At 37.2% G+C, this 22,641-nt stretch overlaps 2 protein-coding genes and 1 pseudogene across 2 annotated transcripts; all 3 read left to right on the top strand.

Annotated features, from left to right (window-relative positions):
- Positions 1 to 8,794: 8,794 nt before the first annotated feature.
- Positions 8,795 to 9,613, top strand: LOC119561766. The gene is made up of 2 exons (XM_037875246.1): positions 8,795 to 8,924; positions 8,979 to 9,613. The coding sequence occupies exons 1-2, from the start codon at positions 8,804 to 8,806 to the stop codon at positions 9,443 to 9,445; spliced, it is 588 nt and encodes a 195-aa protein (XP_037731174.1). The 5' UTR covers positions 8,795 to 8,803; the 3' UTR covers positions 9,446 to 9,613.
- Positions 9,614 to 10,677: 1,064 nt separating this feature from the next.
- Positions 10,678 to 15,072, top strand: LOC119561757. The gene is given in 10 exon segments (XM_037875237.1): positions 10,678 to 10,708; positions 11,078 to 11,527; positions 11,530 to 11,730; positions 11,789 to 11,857; positions 11,860 to 11,908; positions 11,981 to 12,116; positions 12,179 to 12,311; positions 12,373 to 12,558; positions 13,352 to 14,377; positions 14,432 to 15,072. Coding segments are annotated over 10 exon segments (2,709 nt in total). The 3' UTR covers positions 14,860 to 15,072.
- A 1,360-nt stretch (positions 15,073 to 16,432) lies between these two features.
- LOC119561773 lies at positions 16,433 to 20,225 on the top strand (annotated as a pseudogene).
- Positions 20,226 to 22,641: the final 2,416 nt, after the last annotated feature.

Genomic DNA, 22,641 nt, shown 5'->3' on the forward strand with positions numbered 1-22,641 from the left:
TCATTAGCTAGCATAGGAGCGTCTTTCAATTTAATTTCTGATTCAAGTTTATGATAGAGGTGTTGGGACCTGGTAATATCGGTTTTTGTTGTCAACTATTTTTCTAGTTCTAGTTTTCTAGTTCTATTCTAATTGTATACTATTTGTATGAGTAAGGCATCATTGTGTAAGATTCTGAATAAGTTTAATAAACTCTTTTATTACAATACTCATCTGGTTTTCGTGATTCATGATGGCGGTTGAACTGCTTGGACTTTGATTACTAGCTATTATTAGATGGTTACTATCTGCTTGGTAGATGTCTATTAGTTGCTTACTAGTTTTTATTAGCTGGTTACTATATGTTTAGTAGATGTATACAAGTTGTTTAGTAGATGTATACAAGTTGTTTACTAGATGTATACAAGTTGTTTACTAGATGTATACAAGTTGTTTTCTAGCTGTTTAGTATCTGGTTTTATATGTTTAGTAGATGTATAAAAGTTGTTTAGTAGATGTATACAAGTTGTTTAGTATCGGGTTTCTATATGTTTAGTATCTGTTTACTTGATGTTTACTAATTATTATTAGCTGGTTACTAGTTGTTATTAACGTCTACGAGGTTTTATAGTCTTTTGTTAAGAATGATCAAAAATTCTTGATCACTAGACGACTTTCGATGTGAAGTAAAAACTTACACTCTGATTTTCAATGTGTTTGCTATGTACATGAGAAAGAACGCAAAGCCAAAATATCTCAGGACTGATATATAAATCTTAGAGGAACATATCCGATTATGTTGGGGGACACTCTGATTTTCAATGTGTTTGCTATGTACATGAGAAAGAACGCAAAGCCAAAATATCTCAGGACTGATATATAAATCTTAGAGGAACATATCCGATTATGTTGGGGGAAGATGTATCCTGTGATTGTAAAACTAATTAAGAAATAAATTGTTCACAAGCTGTCTAAAAACTGTTAAGAAGCTCTTTTGATAAACAATTTTGATTTATAATGACAGATATTAAGAATATATAATAATATCATCCACTTTAACTAGTATATTGTTAAAATAAAACATTTCCATTTTCATGTTTTTTCATCTTATGTAGGTATAATAAATGTAATCTTAACTAGCTAGCCTTACATCCCATAACTATAGTTATAAGCTACAATAAAATGTCTAGAAAGAACAAAATATATGAATGTCAAAAACGATTTAAAACTAACTATAATTGGGAAAGTAATTGAAATCACTCCGGCGTAATACAGTAAAAAGAAAAAACACTGTGATTATCCCATATTCTATCACCATAACAAATGTGTATACCCACACCTAAATGACCAATTGTATCCTTTGTCCAAAAATGTCTGTGACTTTCACTTATAAATTTGTCACCGATAATTTAAATCCCATTAAGCAAACCACCCATTGCTAACCATACCATAACCCCAGAGTCAAGTTGGTTACCTACAATAAACATAGGTGATGGTGTAAAGGATTGCTAAAATGCCTCGACGGAGGCGCAAAGGTCATAAAAAATGGTCATAAAAATGTTAATTAGGAAAGTATTTTTTATTTGCGAGCCATTTATAACTGTTGCCAACGACACAAACAGTTGTTACAAAGGATTTGCTTAAATGCCTCGACGCAGGCGCAAAGGTCAAGGTATTGGAAAAAATTCATGGAATATTATCCCTTCATAAAAGAGGTCATAAAACATATAATTAGGAAAGTATTTTTTTATTTGCGAACAAATTATAACTGGTACCAACAACACAAATAGTTGTTACAAAGGATTGCTAAAATGCCTTGATGCAGGCGCAAAGGTCAAGGTAATTAAAAAATTCCTGGAATATTATCCCTTGACCAAAAACGAAAATTTCTTCTATTTGGATAATAAAAAAATATATATTTATTCAATACTTTGATTTTTCCATCAAGCTGCTTGATAAATCTAGTTGTTTGATATTCTCTAACTAATTGAGTAATAAGTTTTCATGTGTCTATTTAATTTACCAAAAGCAGTATTAGTCTTCTCTCATAAAATTGAACTTTTGGATCTCTCTAATTCCCCACCGGTGAAATATATGTTCCTCATATTTAAAAATTATGGTTTGCCAACCCCGACCAACCTCCGCAACATAGATGGGTACTTGTAATTCATATTTAAGATATTTCCTCCTTCTCTAACTAATATCCTTTTATCCATCATGTAAACAGGTTTAGAATTGTATTGCATGCTTCAACCCCTAGCCACACCCACCACTGTTACAGATTTGACTTTTCCAATGGCTGCCCCAGCTACCTAAGCTGTACATTTCTTTTGATTTTCTCTTTTTCTTTCTAAGCAATGTACACAATTTTTAAACTGGTTCTGACCTCCCTCTTTAATGGCATCCTCTACTTTATTTTCGTTATATTTCTGATCTTTTCGTAACAGTAGGTTGTTGCTCTTTTATCATTTTATGGGATTACTGAGCACCCGAAATCCCAGATATTAACTCATAACATGTAATTAGCAGAATATAGTCAAAGATATCACACTCTAAAAAGACAAGATTTACCTACAATTCAATTTACCATCTACAATCCCTGGAGAAGATTTTAGTATTTGCAGTTTAATTTTCTAATTTATTGATTTCACAGATTCCCGCTGGTAAATACCAATTTTTAACAAATGGCTTCCAACTTCATACCATTCAGACAACCAACATAATAGAACTGACTCTCAAGGTATCTGTAACGCACAATATATTTCCGTCTCTTTTCTTCTAATCAATATTAAAAAATTTCAAAAACTGTTTTTTGGAGTTCATTTTATTCTTAGAATTGAATTATTAAAAATCATTAAGCCAACAGAGATAATAATGTTTTTGTGATAATATCCCATGAATAATACATAATTCTTATTTGTATATTTTCAAAATTATTTATTTCAGAAAATTATTCATTAATCGCATTCAAATAATATTCATAATATATCTTACAATTTTTCAGATTTATCAATAGAGTTTGCCAATTATTAATATTAAATGATATTGCATCATATCTATTTTTAAGATTAAATATTATGAATAAAAATTCTGTACCATTCCTCTTACTTAATGATGACCATTATAAAATTATAATTATCAACAACTAATATATTAAATACAATTAAATGTACGCATACTCTTATAACAACAGTTCTCAATATCGATATGTATTGGGCTACAATCTTACTTTGCCTTTGATTTCCGGTTTCTTATGTATTCTTCTTCTCACTTTGACACAGTGTGGAATGGTTTTACTTAAGCCAATCGCATGGGATGGTGGTTTGATTCTTGGGGAGGGGGTTTGATCCTTGGATATAAAGTACCTGCTCGATTCTACGTTCTGTCTTTTCCTGGTTGATGAGATTACAAAACCTAAAACAGTACAAAATTTAAATCGAAAGACAAAAGATGACTGAAATCAATAACCAAATCAACCAGTGTGACTTTAAAATAAATGAAGATTTGATGATTGAAATAAGAATCTTTAAGGAAATTTTAAAGGTTTCCAAGGAGTTGCGACGAGAATTCGGTAGTATCTATTACGATAATATAGAAGAGTTGGATATCCTGAAATGGCGCTTGGTGGATTTGCAGAGCGAAAACAATACCGATTCCCATCTATTTGATATTGAGAACGTGGAAAATCGAATCACCGAGCTGATGATGGAGACAACCAAGTTACAACACCAAATTGATCTTCACGATGCGGAAATCGAAAATAATCCGCTGTCACGACTGCTACTGCAAGTTAAGGAGATGATTTTTCGTATAGGGGATTCAGTATCAGACTTAGAATGCCTTAAATTTAATGGTGAGGCAGACCAATGTGAGTTGGTCAGCGCTATGTCTCGCGAGGACGACCCTATCTTAATATTTAATCTTAAAAATAGATATGATGCAATATCATTTAATATTAATAATTGGCAAACTCTATTGATAAATCTGAAAAATTGTAAGATATATTATGAATATTATTTGAATGCGATTAATGAATAATTTTCTGAAATAAATAATTTTGAAAATATACAAATAAGAATTATGTATTATTCATGGGATATTATCACAAAAACATTATTATCTCTGTTGGCTTAATGATTTTTAATAATTCAATTCTAAGAATAAAATGAACTCCAAAAAACAGTTTTTGAAATTTTTTAATATTGATTAGAAGAAAAGAGACGGAAATATATTGTGCGTTACAGATACCTTGAGAGTCAGTTCTATTATGTTGGTTGTCTGAATGGTATGAAGTTGGAAGCCATTTGTTAAAAATTGGTATTTACCAGCGGGAATCTGTGAAATCAATAAATTAGAAAATTAAACTGCAAATACTAAAATCTTCTCCAGGGATTGTAGATGGTAAATTGAATTGTAGGTAAATCTTGTCTTTTTAGAGTCTGATATCTTTGACTATATTCTGCTAATTACATGTTATGAGTTAATATCTGGGATTTCGGGTGCTCAATAATCCCATAAAATGATAAAAGAGCAACAACCTACTGTTACGAAAAGATCAGAAATATAACGAAAATAAAGTAGAGGATGCCATTAAAGAGGGAGGTCAGAACCAGTTTAAAAATTGTGTACATTGCTTAGAAAGAAAAAGAGAAAATCAAAAGAAATGTACAGCTTAGGTAGCTGGGGCAGCCATTGGAAAAGTCAAATCTGTAACAGTGGTGGGTGTGGCTAGGGGTTGAAGCATGCAATACAATTCTAAACCTGTTTACATGATGGATAAAAGGATATTAGTTAGAGAAGGAGGAAATATCTTAAATATGAATTACAAGTACCCATCTATGTTGCGGAGGTTGGTCGGGGTTGGCAAACCATAATTTTTAAATATGAGGAACATATATTTCACCGGTGGGGAATTAGAGAGATCCAAAAGTTCAATTTTATGAGAGAAGACTAATACTGCTTTTGGTAAATTAAATAGACACATGAAAACTTATTACTCAATTAGTTAGAGAATATCAAACAACTAGATTTATCAAGCAGCTTGATGGAAAAATCAAAGTATTGAATAAATATATATTTTTTTATTATCCAAATAGAAGAAATTTTCGTTTTTGGTCAAGGGATAATATTCCAGGAATTTTTTAATTACCTTGACCTTTGCGCCTGCATCAAGGCATTTTAGCAATCCTTTGTAACAACTATTTGTGTTGTTGGTACCAGTTATAATTTGTTCGCAAATAAAAAAATACTTTCCTAATTATATGTTTTATGACCTCTTTTATGAAGGGATAATATTCCATGAATTTTTTCCAATACCTTGACCTTTGCGCCTGCGTCGAGGCATTTAAGCAAATCCTTTGTAACAACTGTTTGTGTCGTTGGCAACAGTTATAAATGGCTCGCAAATAAAAAATACTTTCCTAATTAACATTTTTATGACCATTTTTTATGACCTTTGCGCCTCCGTCGAGGCATTTTAGCAATCCTTTACACCATCACCTATGTTTATTGTAGGTAACCAACTTGACTCTGGGGTTATGGTATGGTTAGCAATGGGTGGTTTGCTTAATGGGATTTAAATTATCGGTGACAAATTTATAAGTGAAAGTCACAGACATTTTTGGACAAAGGATACAATTGGTCATTTAGGTGTGGGTATACACATTTGTTATGGTGATAGAAAATGGGATAATCACAGTGTTTTTTCTTTTTACTGTATTACGCCGGAGTGATTTCAATTACTTTCCCAATTATAGTTAGTTTTAAATCGTTTTTGACATTCATATATAATTCTTAATAAGAGACTATAGCATCTCATAATACTTGTTAACATTTAGTAACCATCTAAAACCAAGTACTTTACAGATACTATACAGATAGTAACCATCCAAAACCAAGTACTGTACAGGTACTATACAAAAAGTAACCATCCAAAAACAATACTAAACAGAAAGTAACCATCAAAATACTGCTAAGTAACAACTAAATACAACGTGTTCAACGTGTCAAGTCCATGTCAATATGAGTACTACCCTAAACAATTATATATCTCTGGATAATCTTCAAAGTCAATACCTATTAAATTCTGGATGGAGCAGTGGAGATGAAATTTCTACAGGACCCCACTTCATCTTTTCTGTACCAATCAAATTTTGTTGGGATTGGCTGAGGTTTATAAAAAAGTTTTGTTAAATTGTAATGATGCTAACTAAGAATCGTGGTGAGTCTTGAACAAACCAGAAATGAAAAAACTTTTAAACTGAAAATTACGAAAAAAACCTGGAAAGTTCCCCATGTAACTCTGAGCTATTTTGCAAAAATTAAGATGTACGATATTATTAAAAGTTGTGTAAACCTACCAATCGCATTCCAGAGTTGGGATTTATATGTTAACCCCAAATTGGGGTATGGGAATCAATAGAGCTGAAATGTGAAATTGTCGGTTAACCTTGAAAAACCAAGATTTGCCATAATTGGATTTACACTAAATGGAGAACTTATCACAAATAACTTATCAAACTTGAAAGTTCACATGAATTCTGAGTCATTTCCATAATAATCTGAATGTCGATTTTAGTAAGAATTAGTATGCTCACCTATATGAAATGTATACAAGATTTCATTCTAGTTACTATAATCGTGAATCAAAACCATTTTTGACCCCAAATGAATTTAAATTGAAGACCCCTATTATTGTGGTTGATCTTTCATATCAAAACGAATCAGTAAATTAATTGGTCCTATTGATGTGAGAATTTCAATAGAACTAAAGACACCAAGTCATAAAAATTAATCTGAATGTTGATTTTAGTAAGAATTAGTATGCTCACCTATATGAAATGTATACAAGATTTCAATCTAGTTACTATAATCGTTAATCACAACCATTTTTGACCCCAAATAAATTTATTTTGAAGACCCTTATTATTGTGGTTAAGCTTTCATATCAAAACGAATCAGTAAAAATTGGTCCTATTGATGTGAGAATTTTAATAGAACTAAGGACACCAAGTCATGAAAATATCCAAGCTTACTGTCTCCTCATATATGACCGTTTAGTTGAATATAACCCACTAAACGGACTAGTACAACGAGTTGTTTAACATTAGAAAAATGTTGAAAGATATTGTATCGATTGATGTTCAAGGTTTCTTTGATAATAATAATAATTTTATTCTAAAGGAAATTGGAATTGTATTCGAAAAAGATCCAAACTTGAATAATAGTTTTTTAATAGAACCACCATATGATTTTACTATGCTAAATACCAAATCTCGAAAGACTGCAATTTGGTTAACCAATACACATCACAAAATTTTTTGGAATGATGGAGAAAATAGATTTCCACAAACTCGAAAGTATCTAAGGACAATTACAAGCGGAAAACAAATTATTTGTAAAGGTGTGGAAAAGAAACGATTTCTAGAGAAGTTTTTTGGGAGTCGTCAGCTCATTGATATCGAGGAAATGGGGTGTCCGTCATTAAACAGGTTTAAAGGAAACCGGTTTCCCTATTGTGAAACACACCTTAAGGGCGGGGTTTGTGCTCTTAAGAAAATAAAATTAACCAAATGAAGTTTCATGAGGAAGTTGACCAACTTATTAAACAATTTAAAGGAGAGATAATTGGTCAGCATTTTCAATACCTTCTAAACACAAAAACTATGTTCATGAATCGAGGTGGACATGATCTCACTACTACGAATTATGGTGAACACTTTACATTTTGTAATCCAGAAATGACGTCGGAAACGTGCGCCTGCTTCTTCTATGCAAATCGTCGGAATCAAAGCAAGAATCAAATTAATTTCAATATATAATCAAACATGTTCGCAATACCAATATAATGAATAAATGTATTATTATGCTACAAAATACACTTCTGACTTTTTATTTCGAGTTAAATTTACAGGTATGGAGAATGGAAAATATTTCCTTGACTGAGATTAGAGCTAGCAGTCAGCCGTGAGGTCGTTGGCGTGAGGCCCATGATCTTGTCAATGGGCGTGCGCCTTCAGACTTGTGCATGTGTCCCTTTTATTCCGGTCAGGTAATAGACAGGTGCGCATGTTCGGGTAGCTCTTGCTTGAATCCCTTTTTTGATATGTTTATGACCCGTTTGTGGAAAGGAGAGAATCTTAGAGAATTTACCAGTTAAACCTTCTGGGGCGGAAACAAAAATGTCTGTTTGAAAATATTCGACATCTGAGAATTATTAACTTGTGGGATTCATTTTATTGGGGTTCTTTTGATTTCTAAATTAATTTTACAGTCATAGGAAACGTTATTCCCCAACATGATCGGACATGTTCCTCTAAGGCAACCATCTTTAGATGTTTTGGGTTTGCGACCTTTCTCACGTGCACAGCAACACCTGCTGAATATTAATTGCTAATAATGAGGAAAAGGATACATGATCAATATTGTCACATGGGGATGTGGGGAAAGTGTGCGACCTTTCTCCCGTGTACAGCAACACCTGCTGAATATTTATTGTTGATAATGAGGCAAAAAGGTCACGTGATCAGTATTGTCACATGGTGGTGTGGGGTTGGGGGCAATTAAGTATACTCTTTATAGACATGATCGTGACATTTTTATGAGTTCAAAGTCCATTAAAATCACTTAATTTATTGGATTATCCTAATTGTCCCAGAACCCGCATACGTTAATGAAGAGGCGGGGGTCATTAATATGTTAATCAGTGAGAGGCGGGGTCATTAATATGCTAATTAGTAAGGGGGCGGGGGCCATTAATATGCTAATTGTCCCAGAATCCGCGTTTCCATACTACTCCCAGGTCCTGAAAGAAGGACTCGTGGTGATGTCCAACTGCAATTGCTTTTTAATGGAATCCTTTGCATTACCCCAAGACGATGTGGCCAAGTGGCTTCGGCAAGTCGTCAGAGTATCGGTTAGTCGATTAAAGGCGGTTGAACTGCGACGTAAGTTATCTTTACACGAAGTTTATTGGACAAAAATTAAATATTTTTTTATAGATCACCCTCTACCAGAGCAGTGCAAACTTAATTACAAACCATCCACCACTCTCAGCAATCCGTTGCAAACTATTGCATCCGAACCAGTTAAAATGTGCTCCCTGCTTCGTAGCAGCCAATGGATTCGTGAACAAGAGAAGAAGAACTTTGAACACTGTCTGCTCCTAATTACAGAGTCACATTTGTACATATCGGCAAATTTAAAACTCTCGTGGCTTTCAAACAAAATTCAGGATAAATCCACGCAACCGGAACTTACCCTTAGACAGCCCATGAGCAACTTAGTAGACGTGGAACGCATTACGGATAAAAAATATGTGATAAACTTTAGCGACGAGACCCAAAACAAGTGCGAGATGTGGCAGTTGCTGTTCGAAACGCATAACAATTCCACGTGTTGTCTGAATGTCATCGGTAAAACATGGGAGCAGCTGTTTGGCGTTCCATTCAGCCTATCTAAAACTTAGCAGAGCTCAACGCCAAGGAACCAACGAGAACGGATTACCATACATTTCAATTTATTGTGCAAAGCTTAGAATTGTTGATCTTTATTGACTACGTTATTTAATGTCACATTAGTTTTCTTAACTTAACCTTCGTATTTGTGAGTCGTTGGCTAGGTTTTTTTAGTTATGCAAAAGTGGTGCTTGCCGACCAAATAAATGTAAATATTTTAAAATGTAAAGGTTATTTTCTAAATCGCTGCAATATATACAAACAAAAAATATTAATATGAATAGTTATAAAAATGTTGAAGCAATTTTTGGTAGTATTCTAAACATTAACACATACATTAACATTATACAAACAAAAAATATTAATATATTAAATATAGAATAGTTTTAAAAATGTTAAAGCATTTTTTGGTAGTATTCTAAACATTAACAAGTATTTTTGCACTGTGCCGCGTTCAAACTAACAAACACAAATCACATAACTAAAATTGTATGCTCAGAACCTAAATTTAAATTTAAATTCGTTATATCCGTTACTCGTAGAATAAGAGATATTGTGTTCATCGGAACGTATGTAACAGGTGGAACGAAGCCTTTCCTACCCTATAAATTAGTGGTGCCCTCTGGCCTGACTCGCAAGTCTGGGAGTCCTCTGCCACGACACCGACTCTGTAAACGCTCGTGTGGCTTTGGCCGGCGTCTTCGGTTTACGCACATACATAAATGATAGTCTTTCATTTCATTGTATTTGTGTGGGTACCACTGCCATGAAGTATATATATTTGTGATCAAGATCGTGAGCTATGTTCGTCTGTCCGTATAAACGCTTAGACCTCGAAAACTATAAATGTTAGAAAGTTGAGATTAAGAATACAGACTCAAGAGATTCTTGCGCATCGCAAACTTATTTCAGTAAGGTGCCACGCCAGTTTCTAGCGAGGACATGGTCAATAACGTCACATACAGTAGATAAAGGTGAAAAGTGTAAAATGTTGAAATCGATGTTTCTTTGCACCTTTTCGAAGAATTATTTCTTGGGAGGCTGGGAGGCTGTCCATTAAGACGGACTTTGTTTTTTATGAAATTTGAAACGTCTTACTGATCCCATTATCAATTTCCTTTTGGTATTTAGATAGTAAGTTTCTCGATCCCTGCTAAAAAAAACTGTTATTTGAAGACTTACAGAAAACGTCAAAAATAATTGTTATTTAATGATCAAAAATATATGTCTTAAATATCTGGGGATGACACAGAGAGCTCGTCTGCTGGAACTCGGTTGGTTCCTCTCAAATTCGAGAATTCATATTTTTGGGAATTCATGGATGGCTTAAAATGGCCAGCATTAACAAATTTGTTAACATGGTCATTACTAGTTCCACTTTCTCTGAAGAATTTGCGGTCGCGTTGTGTCGTAGAATTCATGTGTATGAGTAAAAAAGGCAATTTTAAGAACATACATACGAACAAATTCCAACCGAATTCAAACAAAATCAAGAAAGAGCGCTATAGTCGAGTACCTCTACTATCAGATACCCGTTACTCAGCTAAAGGGACCAAAGGGAAATAGAGATATGCAAGCAGCAAAGCGAGATTGAAATGCACCACCTACCGGCGGTAGACAGATTTAAGCGTTATGGGCGTTAGAGTGGACGGCAGAACAGTCGATGGCAGTACCAACCTCGCAATTGACCAAAAAGTCTGCATCGAAAAAGATCAGGACAGTAGACATAGAGGAGAATCTTGAGACCGAGTCAGAAGCGTGCGCTATTTCCCCTCAAAAGCTTCAGTCCGACTCCGATGAGGGAACCGATTCCTCTCACCTGGAGACTAAAAAGCAAATTGAGAAACTTCGCCTTACTTATGGCAATGAATGGTTAAAGACCGGCAATGCCGAGATGATGCTGGGAATCGAATCGCCGCAGCCTTCTGAACTAGAGCGCGACAATGCTCGTCAGCTGTTCAATGAGTTCTTGGGGGAATTTTCAGGTTCATCAAGCATAATAGTTAATTCTCAAGCGGATCCTGAACATCTCCAAATTTTCTCTACTCCAGCGAATAACGTTTTGTTAAATACAACCTTTGACACCACTCTGACTCGGATGCGAACGATACAAGTGGGCTACATTTTTATGAGACCTGCACTGAAGGAGAAGTGACAAACTACGATAGCATCGTCAGCACCACAAAGGAATTGCGGGCGGAGGAGTCACTGCCTGATAAGCACGAAGAGTTTTTTAGGCTCTTTGCAAATAGCTCAAGTGCTGGTCAAAATGAGAACCTTCCGAATGAGAATACGGGTGAATAGTTTTAACAACTTTGTAAATCCGCTCTTTAAAGTTTACTCGTATTTTTAAGTGTCCGATGCCGAATCTGACGAGGAAACCTTCATAGTCTATCATGAGCAAAAGCCGAGCGATGCTCTTTTTTCACCATATCTTCAAATTTTATACGTGAAAGAGATACGCCAACCGAAAGGTGGTCTTGTAATTTAATTAAAAGGTAATTTTAAGTTAAAGTATCTCTGTCTCTTATTCTATTACCGAGTAGGACTAAAACCAAATGGAGTCTAAAAATACTGGAGTCATGCGAGCGAGTAAAGTGCAATACCTTACGAATAATATTCGACACGATGCGTAAGGATAAACAGGAGAGAATCTATTGTGTTGAGAGTACATTGTGTCGGGTAGGTAAATAGGTGATTTTCTAATAACAGCTAATAAAAAGCTCGAATTTGATCTTAAGTAGGAACTGGAAAAGAAACTGCGAGACATTCTCTGTCAGCGTGATCTGAACGAAATGAACATTTCCATTTATCGCTGCGTGAGTTGTCTAACTCAATTTACCATTGAGCAAAAAAGCAAGCGACATAAAAAAAAGGGTATTACGTAGATCACCTATTAAGAACACTTTATTTTACTTTGAAATTTAAACTTTCTTAGACTTGAGATGTCTAGACTATCGTAGTGCATATGTGGCCGAAGTAACTGAGTTGTCTTCCTCTTTGACCAAACATTCGGAGGAAGTGGTGGCAGAGCACAAACATTCCCCCCCAGACATATTGATGGAGGAAACGCTTGTTGAGACATTTACAGGGTAAACAAATAAGGAAGAAAGCAAAAGCATTGGCAAGTCCTTACCCAATTTCATTTCTTAACTTAATTAGTTTCTTTCAAATTTGTAAAGATTTTTTCGTTATTTGCAAGTTTTTGGTTTCTGATCCATTTTAACCAGTTGTCAGCACATTTTTTGACATTTGCTTTGGTGCTTGTTCTATTTAGTTAATGTTTGGTGTGGACATAATAACTGAACATTAATTTCATTTGTATTTCTTGTTTAGTTTTTTTTTTGCTTGCGAACACAAATGAAAAAGGGCTAAATCCAACCTATCTTACTTATTGTATTACAATCCATTGTATTTTTTAGACTTTTTCTCACCCACCTACCGACAAAAACTAAAATGTTTTGATGTAAAAAAAGAATACTTTAGTGACAAACTACAGGCTTACAACTGCTAAAAGCACACAAGCGTAGGAGTTGCATAATGCAAAAGGAATTTAGCGCACTATTAGTGGTTGGTTTAATGTTATATACATTTTTGTAAAATTTGTAATTGGTAAATTAATTTTCGTATTTGGACTTAAATTTTCCCAATTTATATAAGACAAAACTCCGACAAGTATATCAAAATTTAAAGCTTTTTAAGCTTAGAGAGCAATGCTGCTTCAACTACAAAAATTAAGTTTACGAGGAATCCTTATTGTAATACATTGAGATTTTAGGTTCCGGCAATTTATTTTCGCACTTTATATAAGACAAAACTCCGACATGTATATCCAAATTCATAGCTTTTTAAGCTTAAACCCATTAAATAAAATAAAGTTTACGAGAGATCCTCATTATAATATATTGACATTTTAGGTTCCGGCAATTCACTAAGCGAGAGCAGCTCTTGCTCGAAAATTACTAACTCGCAGAGCTCTTTTGACTCTAATCAGTCCGTTGTGGGTAGCTCTAACACGGATCGTGATATAGAGTTTCGGGCTAACGAAAGTGATGTGGACATCATCTCCAATTCGAGCCAGTCAAGCATAGAGGTGATAGATCCAAACTACGCACAGAGCACTAGTCGCAAGTCCTTAGAAGAGCGCCATCTGTCACATCTCGAAACGATAAGCGATGAAAAAGGGCAATCTAAAAGGTTCTTAGATCGAAAGTTCGATTTAATTCAGGCGGAACAGGGTCAGACTGCAGCTCCCGTATCATTATCTGTGTCCCAAGTTCCGCTCACAGAAGGCAGCTCGTCAGGATCTATTACCGACAGCATTTGTACAACCTACGAGCAGCTGGGCATTGATGGGCCAACAAGTCTTTCAAATTTGCTGCTTTCCGAATCTTTAAATAGTCAAATAAGTAGCTCAAATACGGACTCAATAAGCCGTTTAAAAAGAGCTGATGGAGTCAGCCTTTTACCGTTTGCAGCCGTATTTCGTTCAACTAATCTGCTCATGTCCAGCTCAAAGAAGATGGTAGACTCTGAAGCTAATGTCTTGGGTACTCAGCCCTACAAATTTAACTACATTGACTTTGATGATATCGATCACCGTCTAAAACTCTTCTTCTACCAGAGCAAGTTTAAGGAGGATGGTGAACATTTTAAGTGGTTGGCAAAGGGACGCGTCTTTAACGAGCAGACCCAGGTCCTGGGAGAAGGACTCGTGGTGATGTCCAACTGCAATTGCTTTTTAATGGAATCCTTTGCATTACCCCAAGACGATGTGGCCAAGTGGCTTCGGCAACTCGTCAGAGTGTCGGTTAGTCGATTAAAGGCGGTTGAACTGCTGCCCTGGAAGCTTGGATTATCCTTTACCTTAAAGGATTGGGGCGGATTTATGTTGCTGTTGCACGACATGCTTACGACCGATAGCTTACTTCTTTTCTTGCGACGTAAGTTATCTTTACACGAAGTTTATTGGACAAAAATTAAATATTTTTTTATAGATCACCCTCTACCAGAGCAGTGCAAACTTAATTACAAACCATCCACCACTCTCAGCAATCCGTTGCAAACTATTGCATCCGAACCAGTTAAAATGTGCTCCCTGCTTCGTAGCAGCCAATGGATTCGTGAACAAGAGAAGAAGAACTTTGAACACTGTCTGCTCCTAATAACAGAGTCACATTTGTACATATCGGCAAATTTAAAATTCTCGTGGCTTTCAAACAAAATTCCGGATAAATCCACGCAACCGGAACTTACCCTTACGGATAAAAAATATGTGATGAACTTTAGCGACGAGACCCAAAACAAGTGCGAGATGTGGCAGTTGCTGTTCGAAACGCATAACAATTCCACGTGTTGTCTGAATGTCATCGGTAAAACATGGGAGCAGCTGTTTGGCGTTCCATTCAGCCTATCTGAAACGTAGCAGAGCTCAACGCCAAGGAACCAACTAGAACGGATTACCATACATTTCAATTTATTGTGCAAAGCTTAGAATTGTTGATCTTTATTGACTACGTTATTTAATGTCACATTAGTTTTCTTAACTTAACCTTCGTATTTGTGAGTCGTTGGCTAGGTTTTTTTTAGTTATGCAAAAGTGGTGCTTGCCGACCAAATAAATGTAAATATTTTAAAATGTAAAGGTTATTTTCTAAATCGCTGCAATATATACAAACAAAAAATATTAATATGAATAGTTATAAAAATGTTAAAGCATTTTTTGGTAGTATTCTAAACATTAACAAGTATTTTTGCAGTGTGCCGCGTTCAAACTAACAAACACAAATCACATAACTAAAATTGTATGCTCAGAACCTAAATTTAAATTTACATTCGTTATATCCATTACTCGTAGAATAAGAGGTATTGTGTTCATCGGAACGTATGTAACAGGTGGAACGAAGCCTTTCCTACCCTATAAATTAGTGGTGCCCTCTGGCCTGACTCGCCAGTCTGGGAGTCCTCTGCCACGACACCGACTCTGTAAACGCTCGTGTGGCTTTGGCCGGCGTCTTCGGTTTACGCACATACATAAATGAAAGTCTTTCATTTCATTGTATTTGTGTGGGTACCACTGCCATGAAGTATATATATTTGTGATCAAGATCGTGAGCTATGTTCGTCTGTCCGTATAAACGCTTAGACCTCGAAAACTATAAATGCTCGAAAGTTGAGATTAAGAATACAGACTCAAGAGATTCTTGCGTATCGCAAACTTATTTCAGTAAGGTGCCACGCCAGTTTCTAGCGAGGACATGGTCATTAACGTCACATACAGTAGATAAAGGTGAAAAGTGTAAAATGTTGAAATCGATGTTTCTTTGCACCTATTCGAAGAATTATTTCTTGGGAGGCTGGGAGGCTGTCCATTAAGACGGACTTTGTTTTTTATGAAATTTGAAACGTCTTACTGACCCCATTATCAATTTCCTTTTGGTATTTAGATAGTAAGTTTCTCGATCCCTGCTAAAAAAAACTGTTATTTGAAGACTTACAGAAAACGTGAAAAATAATTGTTATTTAATGATCAAAAATATATGTCTTAAATATCTGGGGATGACACAGAGAGCTCGTCTGCTGGAACTCTGTTGGTTCCTCTCAAATTCGAGAATTCATATTTTTGGGAATTCATGGATGGCTTAAAATGGCCAGCATTAACAAATTTGTTAACATGGTCATTACTGGTTCCCCTTTCTCTGAAGAATTTGCGGTCGCGTTGTGTCGTAGAATTCATGTGTATAAGTAAAAAAAGGCAATTTTAAGAACATACATACGAACAAATTCCAACCAAATTCAAACAAAATCAAGAAAGAGCGCTATAGTCGAGTACCTCTACTATCAGATACCCGTTACTCAGCTAAAGGGACCAAAGGGAAATGGAGATATGCAAGCAGCAAAGCGAGATTGAAATGCACCACCTACCGGCGGTAGACAGATTTAAGCGTTATGGGCGTTAGATTGGGTGTGGCAAATACCCAGTGACTGCAGAACAGTCGATGGCAGTACCAACCTCGCAATTGACCAAAAAGTCTGCATCGAAAAAGATCAGGACAGTAGACATAGAGGAGAATATTGAGACCGAGTCAGAAGCGTCCGCTATTTCCCCTCAAAAGCTTCAGTCCGACTCCGGTGAGGGAACCGATTCCTCCCACCTATAGACTAAAAAGCAAATTGAGAAACTTCGCCTTACTTATGGCAATGAATGGTTAAAGACCGGCAATGCCGAGATGATGCTGGGAATCGAATCGCCGCAGCCTTCTGAACTAGAGCGCGACAATGCTCGTCAGCTGTTCAATGAGTTCTTGGGGGAATTTTCAGGTTCATCAAGCATAATAGTTAATGCTCAAGCGGATCCTGAACATCTCCAAATTTTCTCTACTCCAGCGAATAACGTTTTGTTAAATACAACCTTTGACACCACTCTGACTCGGATGAGAACGATACAAGTGGGCTACATTTTTATGAGACCTGCACTGAAGGAGAAGTGACAAACTACGATAGCATCGTCAGCACCACAAAGGAATTGCGGGCGGAGGAGTCACGAAGCACGAAGCACGAAGAGTTTTTTAGGCTCTTTGCCAATAGCTCAAGTGCTGGTCAAAATGAGAACCTTCCGAATGAGAATACGGGTGAATAGTTTTAACAACTTTGTAAATCCGCTCTTTAAAGTTTACTCGTATTTTTAAGTGTCCGATGCCGAATCTGACGAGGAAACCTTCATAGTCTATCATGAGCAAAAGCCGAGCGATGCTCTTTTTTTCACCATATCTTCAAATTTTATACGTGAAAGAGATACGCCAACCGAAAGGTGGTCTTGTAATTTAATTAAAAGGTAATTTTAAGTTAAAGTATCTCTGTCTCTTATTCTATTACCGAGTAGGACTAAAACCAAATGGAGTCTAAAAATACTGGAGTCATGCGAGCGAGTAAAGTGCAATACCTTACGAATAATATTCGACACGATGCGTAAGGATAAACAGGAGAGAATCTATTGTGTTGAGAGTACATTGTGTCGGGTAGGTAAATAGGTGATTTTCTAATAACAGCTAATAAAAAGCTCGAATTTGATCTTAAGTAGGAACTGGAAAAGAAACTGCGAGACATTCTCTGTCAGCGTGATCTGAACGAAATGAACATTTCCATTTATCGCTGCGTGAGTTGTCTAACTCAATTTACCATTGAGCAAAAAAGCAAGCGACATAAAAAAAGGGTATTACGTAGATCACCTATTAAGAACACTTTATTTTAATTTGAAATTTAAACTTTCTTAGACTTGCGATGTCCAGACTGTCGTAGTGCATATGTGGCCGAAGTAACTGAGTTGTCTTCCTCTTTGACCAAACATTCGGAGGAAGTGGTGGCAGAGCACAAACATTCCCCCCAGACATATTGATGGAGGAAAAGCTTATTGAGACATTAACAGGGTCAACAAATAAGGAAGAAAGCAAAAGCATTGGCAAGTCCTTACCCAATTTCATTTCTTAACTTAATTAGTTTCTTTCAAATTTGTAAAGATTTTTTCGATATATTCAAGTTTTTGGTTTCTGATCCATTTTAACCAGTTGTCAGCACATTTTTTGACATTTGCTTTGGTGCTTGTTCTATTTAGTTAATGTTTGGTGTGGACATAATAACTGAACATTAATTTCATTTGTATTTCTTGTTTAGTTTTTTTTTGCATGCGATCACAAATGAAAAAGGGCTAATCCAACCTATCTTACGTATTGTATTACAATCCATTGTATTCTTTAGACTTTTTCTCACCCACCTACCGACAAAAATTAAAATGTTTTGATGTAAAAAAAAAAGAATACTTTAGTGACAAACTACAAGCTTACAACTGCTAAAAGCACACAAGCGTAGGAGTTGCATAATGCAAAAGGAATTTAGCGCACTATTAGTGGTTGGTTTAATGTTATATACATTTTTGTAAAATTTGTAACTGGTAAATTAATTTTCGTATTTGGACTTAAATTTTCCCAATTTATATAAGACAAAACTCCGACAAGTATATCAAAATTTAAAGCTTTTTAAGCTTAGAGAGCAATGCTGCTTCAACTACAAAAATTAAGTTTACGAGGAATCCTTATTCTAATACATTGACATTTTAGGTTCCGGCAATTTATTTTCGCACTTTATATAAGACAAAACTCCGACATGTATATCCAAATTCATAGCTTTTTAAGCTTAAGCCCATTAAATAAAATAAAGTTTACGAGAGATCCTCATTATAATATATTGACATTTCAGGTTCCGGCAATTCACTAAGCGAGAGCAGCTCTTGCTCGAAAATTACTAACTCGCAGAGCTCTTTTGACTCTAATCAGTCCGTTGTGGGTAGCTCTAACACGGATCGTGATATAGAGTTTCGGGCTAACGAAAGTGATGTGGACATCATCTCCAATCCGAGCCAGTCAAACATAGAGGTGATAGATCCAAACTAAGCACAGAGCACTAGTCGCAAGACCTTAGAAGAGCGCCATCTGTCACATCTCGAAACGATAATCGATGAAAAAGGGCAATCTAAAAGGTCCTTAGATCGAAAGTTCGATTTAATTCAGGCGGAACAGGGTCAGACTGCAGCTCCCGTATCATTATCTGTGTCCCAAGTTCCGATCACAGAAAGCAGCTCGTCAGGATCTATTACCGACAACATTTGTACAACCTACGAGCATTGATGGGCCGACAAGTCTTTCAAATTTGCTGCTTTCCGAATCTTTAAATAGTCAAATAAGTAGCTCAAATACGGACTCAATAAGCCGTTTAAAAAGAGCTGATGAAGTCAGCCTTTTACCGTTTGCAGCCGTATTTCGTTCAACTAATCTGCTCATGTCCAGCTCAAAGAAGATGGTAGACTCTGAAGCTAATGTCTTGGGTACTCAGCCCTACAAATTTAACTACATTGACTTTGATGATATCGATCACCGTCTAAAACTCTTCTTCTAACAGAGCTAGTTTAAGGAGGATGGTGAACATTTTAAGTGGTTAGCAATGGGACGCGTCTTCAACGAGCAGACCCAGGTCCTGGGAGAAGGACTCGTGGTGATGTCCAACTGCAATTGCTTTTTAATGGAATCCTTTGCATTACCCCAAGACGATGTGGCCAAGTGGCTTCGGCAAGTCGTAAGAGTGTCGGTTAGTCGATTAAAGGCGGTTGAACTGCTGCCCTGGAAGCTTGGATTATCCTTTACCTTAAAGGATTGGGGCGGATTTATGTTGCTGTTGCACGACATGCTTACGACCGATAGCTTACTTTTTTTCTTGCGACGTAAGTTATCTTTACACGAAGTTTATTGGACAAAAATTAAATATTTTTTTATAGATCACCCTTTACCAGAGCAGTGCAAACTTAATTACAAACCATCCACCACCCTCAGCAATCCGTTGCAAACTATTGCATCCGAACCAGTTAAAACGTGCTCCCTGCTTCGTAGCAGCCAATGGATTCGTGAACAAGAGAAGAAGAACTTTGAACACTGTCTGCTCCTAATTACATAGTCACATTTGTGCATATCGGCAAATTTAAAATTCTCGAGGCTTTCAAACAAAATTCAGGATAAATCCACGCAACCGGAACTTACCCTTAGACAGCCCATGAGCAACTTAGTAGACGTGGAACGCATTACGGATAAAACATAGGTGATGAACTTTAGCGACGAGACCCAAAACAAGTGCGAGATGTGGCAGTTGCTGTTCGAAACGCATAACAATTCCACGTGTTGTCTGAATGGCATCGGTAAAACATGGGAGCAGCTGTTTGGCGTTCCATTCAGCCTATCTGAAACGTAGCAGAGCTCAACGCCAAGGAACCAACTAGAACGGATTACCATACATTTCAATTTATTGTGCAAAGCTTAGAATTGTTGATCTTTATTAACTACGTTATTTAATGTCACATTAGTTTTCTTAACTTAACCTTCGTATTTGGGAGTCGTTGGCTATGTTTTTTATACCCGTTACTCGTAGAGTAAAAGGGTATACTAGATTCGTCGGAAAGTATGTAACAGGCAGAAGGAAGCGTTTCCGACCCCATAAAGTATATATATTCTTGATCAGGATCACTAGCCGAGTCGATCTAGCCATGTCCGTCTGTCTTTCCGGATGAACGCTGAGATCTCGGAAACTATAAGAGCTAGGCTATTGAGATTTGGCGTGCAGATTCCTGAGCTTCTTACGCAGCGCAAGTTTGTTTCAGTAGAGTGCCATGCCCACTCTAACGCCCACAAACCGCCCAAACCTGTGGCTCCTACAGTTTTGATGCTAGTAAAAAATTTTAACTGAAATGTATTGTTCTCATCAATACCTATCGATTGATAAAAAAAGTTTGCCACGCCCACTGTTTATGGGGAAGACAACAAATATGCCACCATTATATTTATAATTAATAACGGAGCGGCAGACGGACTGTGAATGTGTAAAAAGCTTGGCTCCAAGATCTTCATATAGACATATGCAGGCTTACAAAGTAGTTGCTGAATAGATAAGCGACAGCTTTAGTGGTATAAGAAAGAAGGCGACAAAGATAAGCAGAGAGCGCTGCAGGAGCCGTCTTACACCTATGCGCGCATGACTAGGCGCTGGCGATCTGCTCCGAACATACTCCCCCCGTTGGAAGAGGTAAGGTTCCAACTATCTCGGAATCGATGGGCAGAACGGCTAGCTTGGCGACGGCTCTCTTGATCAGACCCGTAGCTGTACGGACCATAGCTACTCTGATGACTCCGTCCCCGCCGGGTATGACTTCCTGGATGCACCCAAGCTGCCATCTCAAGGGTGGAACTTTGTCCTCCTTCAGCAAAACTATGCGTCCAACCTTGATGTTAGACGTTTCGACGCGCCACTTGCTCCTCTCTTGAAGTAGGGACAAATACTCGCTGCTCCACCTTTGCCAGAAATGTTGCTGCATCTGGGTAACCCGCTGCCATCTGCTGAGGCGGTCTTCGCGGAGATGAGTAATGCCAGGCTCAGGAAACTTAGTGTAGCTGGAACCCTTCAGGAAATGCGCCGGTGTTAGCACCTCAAGGCTTTCAGCATTTTCTGAAATTGGACAGAGTGGACGGGAGTTAAGGATGGCAGAAATCTCATATGCAAGAGTTCTTAATTCATCGATGGCTAAGATGGATGCACCGATGACTCTGTAGAAGTGAAATTTAGCTGACTTCACAGCGGCCTCCCATAAACCACCGAAGTGCGGGGCACGCGGAGGGATGAACTTCCAATCGATCCCATCAGCTAAACAGACGGAAGATATCGATGCTGTGTGCTGCTCGCTCAAAAAGAGCTCCTTCAGCTCGGCAAGCTCTCTCTTTGCACCGACAAAGTTTGTAGCATTGTCGCTCCAAATGGTACGCGGACTGCCTCGTAGGCTGATGAATCTCCTCAGCGCTGCGATGAAAGAATCCGTCGTGAGATCCTGGACCACTTCCAAATGAGCAGCCTTCGTGGAAAAACAGACAAAGACGGCAATATAGCACTTGTGTGGTGCCTTATTTCTGGCCTCTGCCTTATGATAGAATGGCCCACAATAGTCCACTCCTGTGGTATGAAAAGCTGGATTAGGCTGCACTCTATTTGCTGGAAGGCTACCCATGACGTGCTCCCAAGTAACAGGCTTCATTCGGAAACATCGGACGCATTTGTTGATAACGCTGGCGATGAACTTGCGGCCTCCAATCGGCCAGTACCTTTGCCGTAATGCGGCAAGCAGCGCCTGCGATCCTCCATGCAAATATTTCTCATGATAATAAACGATGATCGCCTTGGTGACTGGATGATCCTTGGGCAACAGTATCGGATGCCTCGTATCGTAGTCCAAGTTTGCGTTCTGAAGCCTTCCACCCACGCGAAGTAACCCATCGGAGCCGAGTATAGGCCTAAGCGAAACCAGCTTGCTTTTCTGTGGAAACGGCTTGCCCTGGCTAAGAGATCCATACTCCTTCGCCAAGTTAACCTGTTGGATGCTCCTCAGAAGAAGTACAGTTCCAGAGTTGATCTTTTCCACCGAAAGTCGACCTTTTAACGGCGCAGATTTGGCTCTGCAATTTGAAATGAATCGATAAATGTATGCAAATACGCGCTGCAATTTATCGAAAGAGTTGAGGAATTTGCAGTTTGATGAACTGTCTATGCAAACAGTCCCAATTAGAGCCACAGAACGGCGCTCTGGAAGATCCTTTACTGAGTCTAGCAGGGACGGCCAAATTGA

Source organism: Drosophila subpulchrella, unplaced genomic scaffold (assembly GCF_014743375.2).
Source record: "Drosophila subpulchrella strain 33 F10 #4 breed RU33 unplaced genomic scaffold, RU_Dsub_v1.1 Primary Assembly Seq36, whole genome shotgun sequence".
Classification (NCBI taxonomy): domain Eukaryota; kingdom Metazoa; phylum Arthropoda; class Insecta; order Diptera; family Drosophilidae; genus Drosophila; species Drosophila subpulchrella.

Bases quoted from the DNA above. Each gene is read 5' to 3' on its own strand.
- LOC119561766 (XM_037875246.1), top strand. From the start codon at position 8,804: ATGTCCAACTGCAATTGCTTTTTAATGGAATCCTTTGCATTACCCCAA. The intron at 8,925-8,978 runs GTAAGTTATCTT...ATTTTTTTATAG, and splicing joins AAAGGCGGTTGAACTGCGAC to ATCACCCTCTACCAGAGCAG.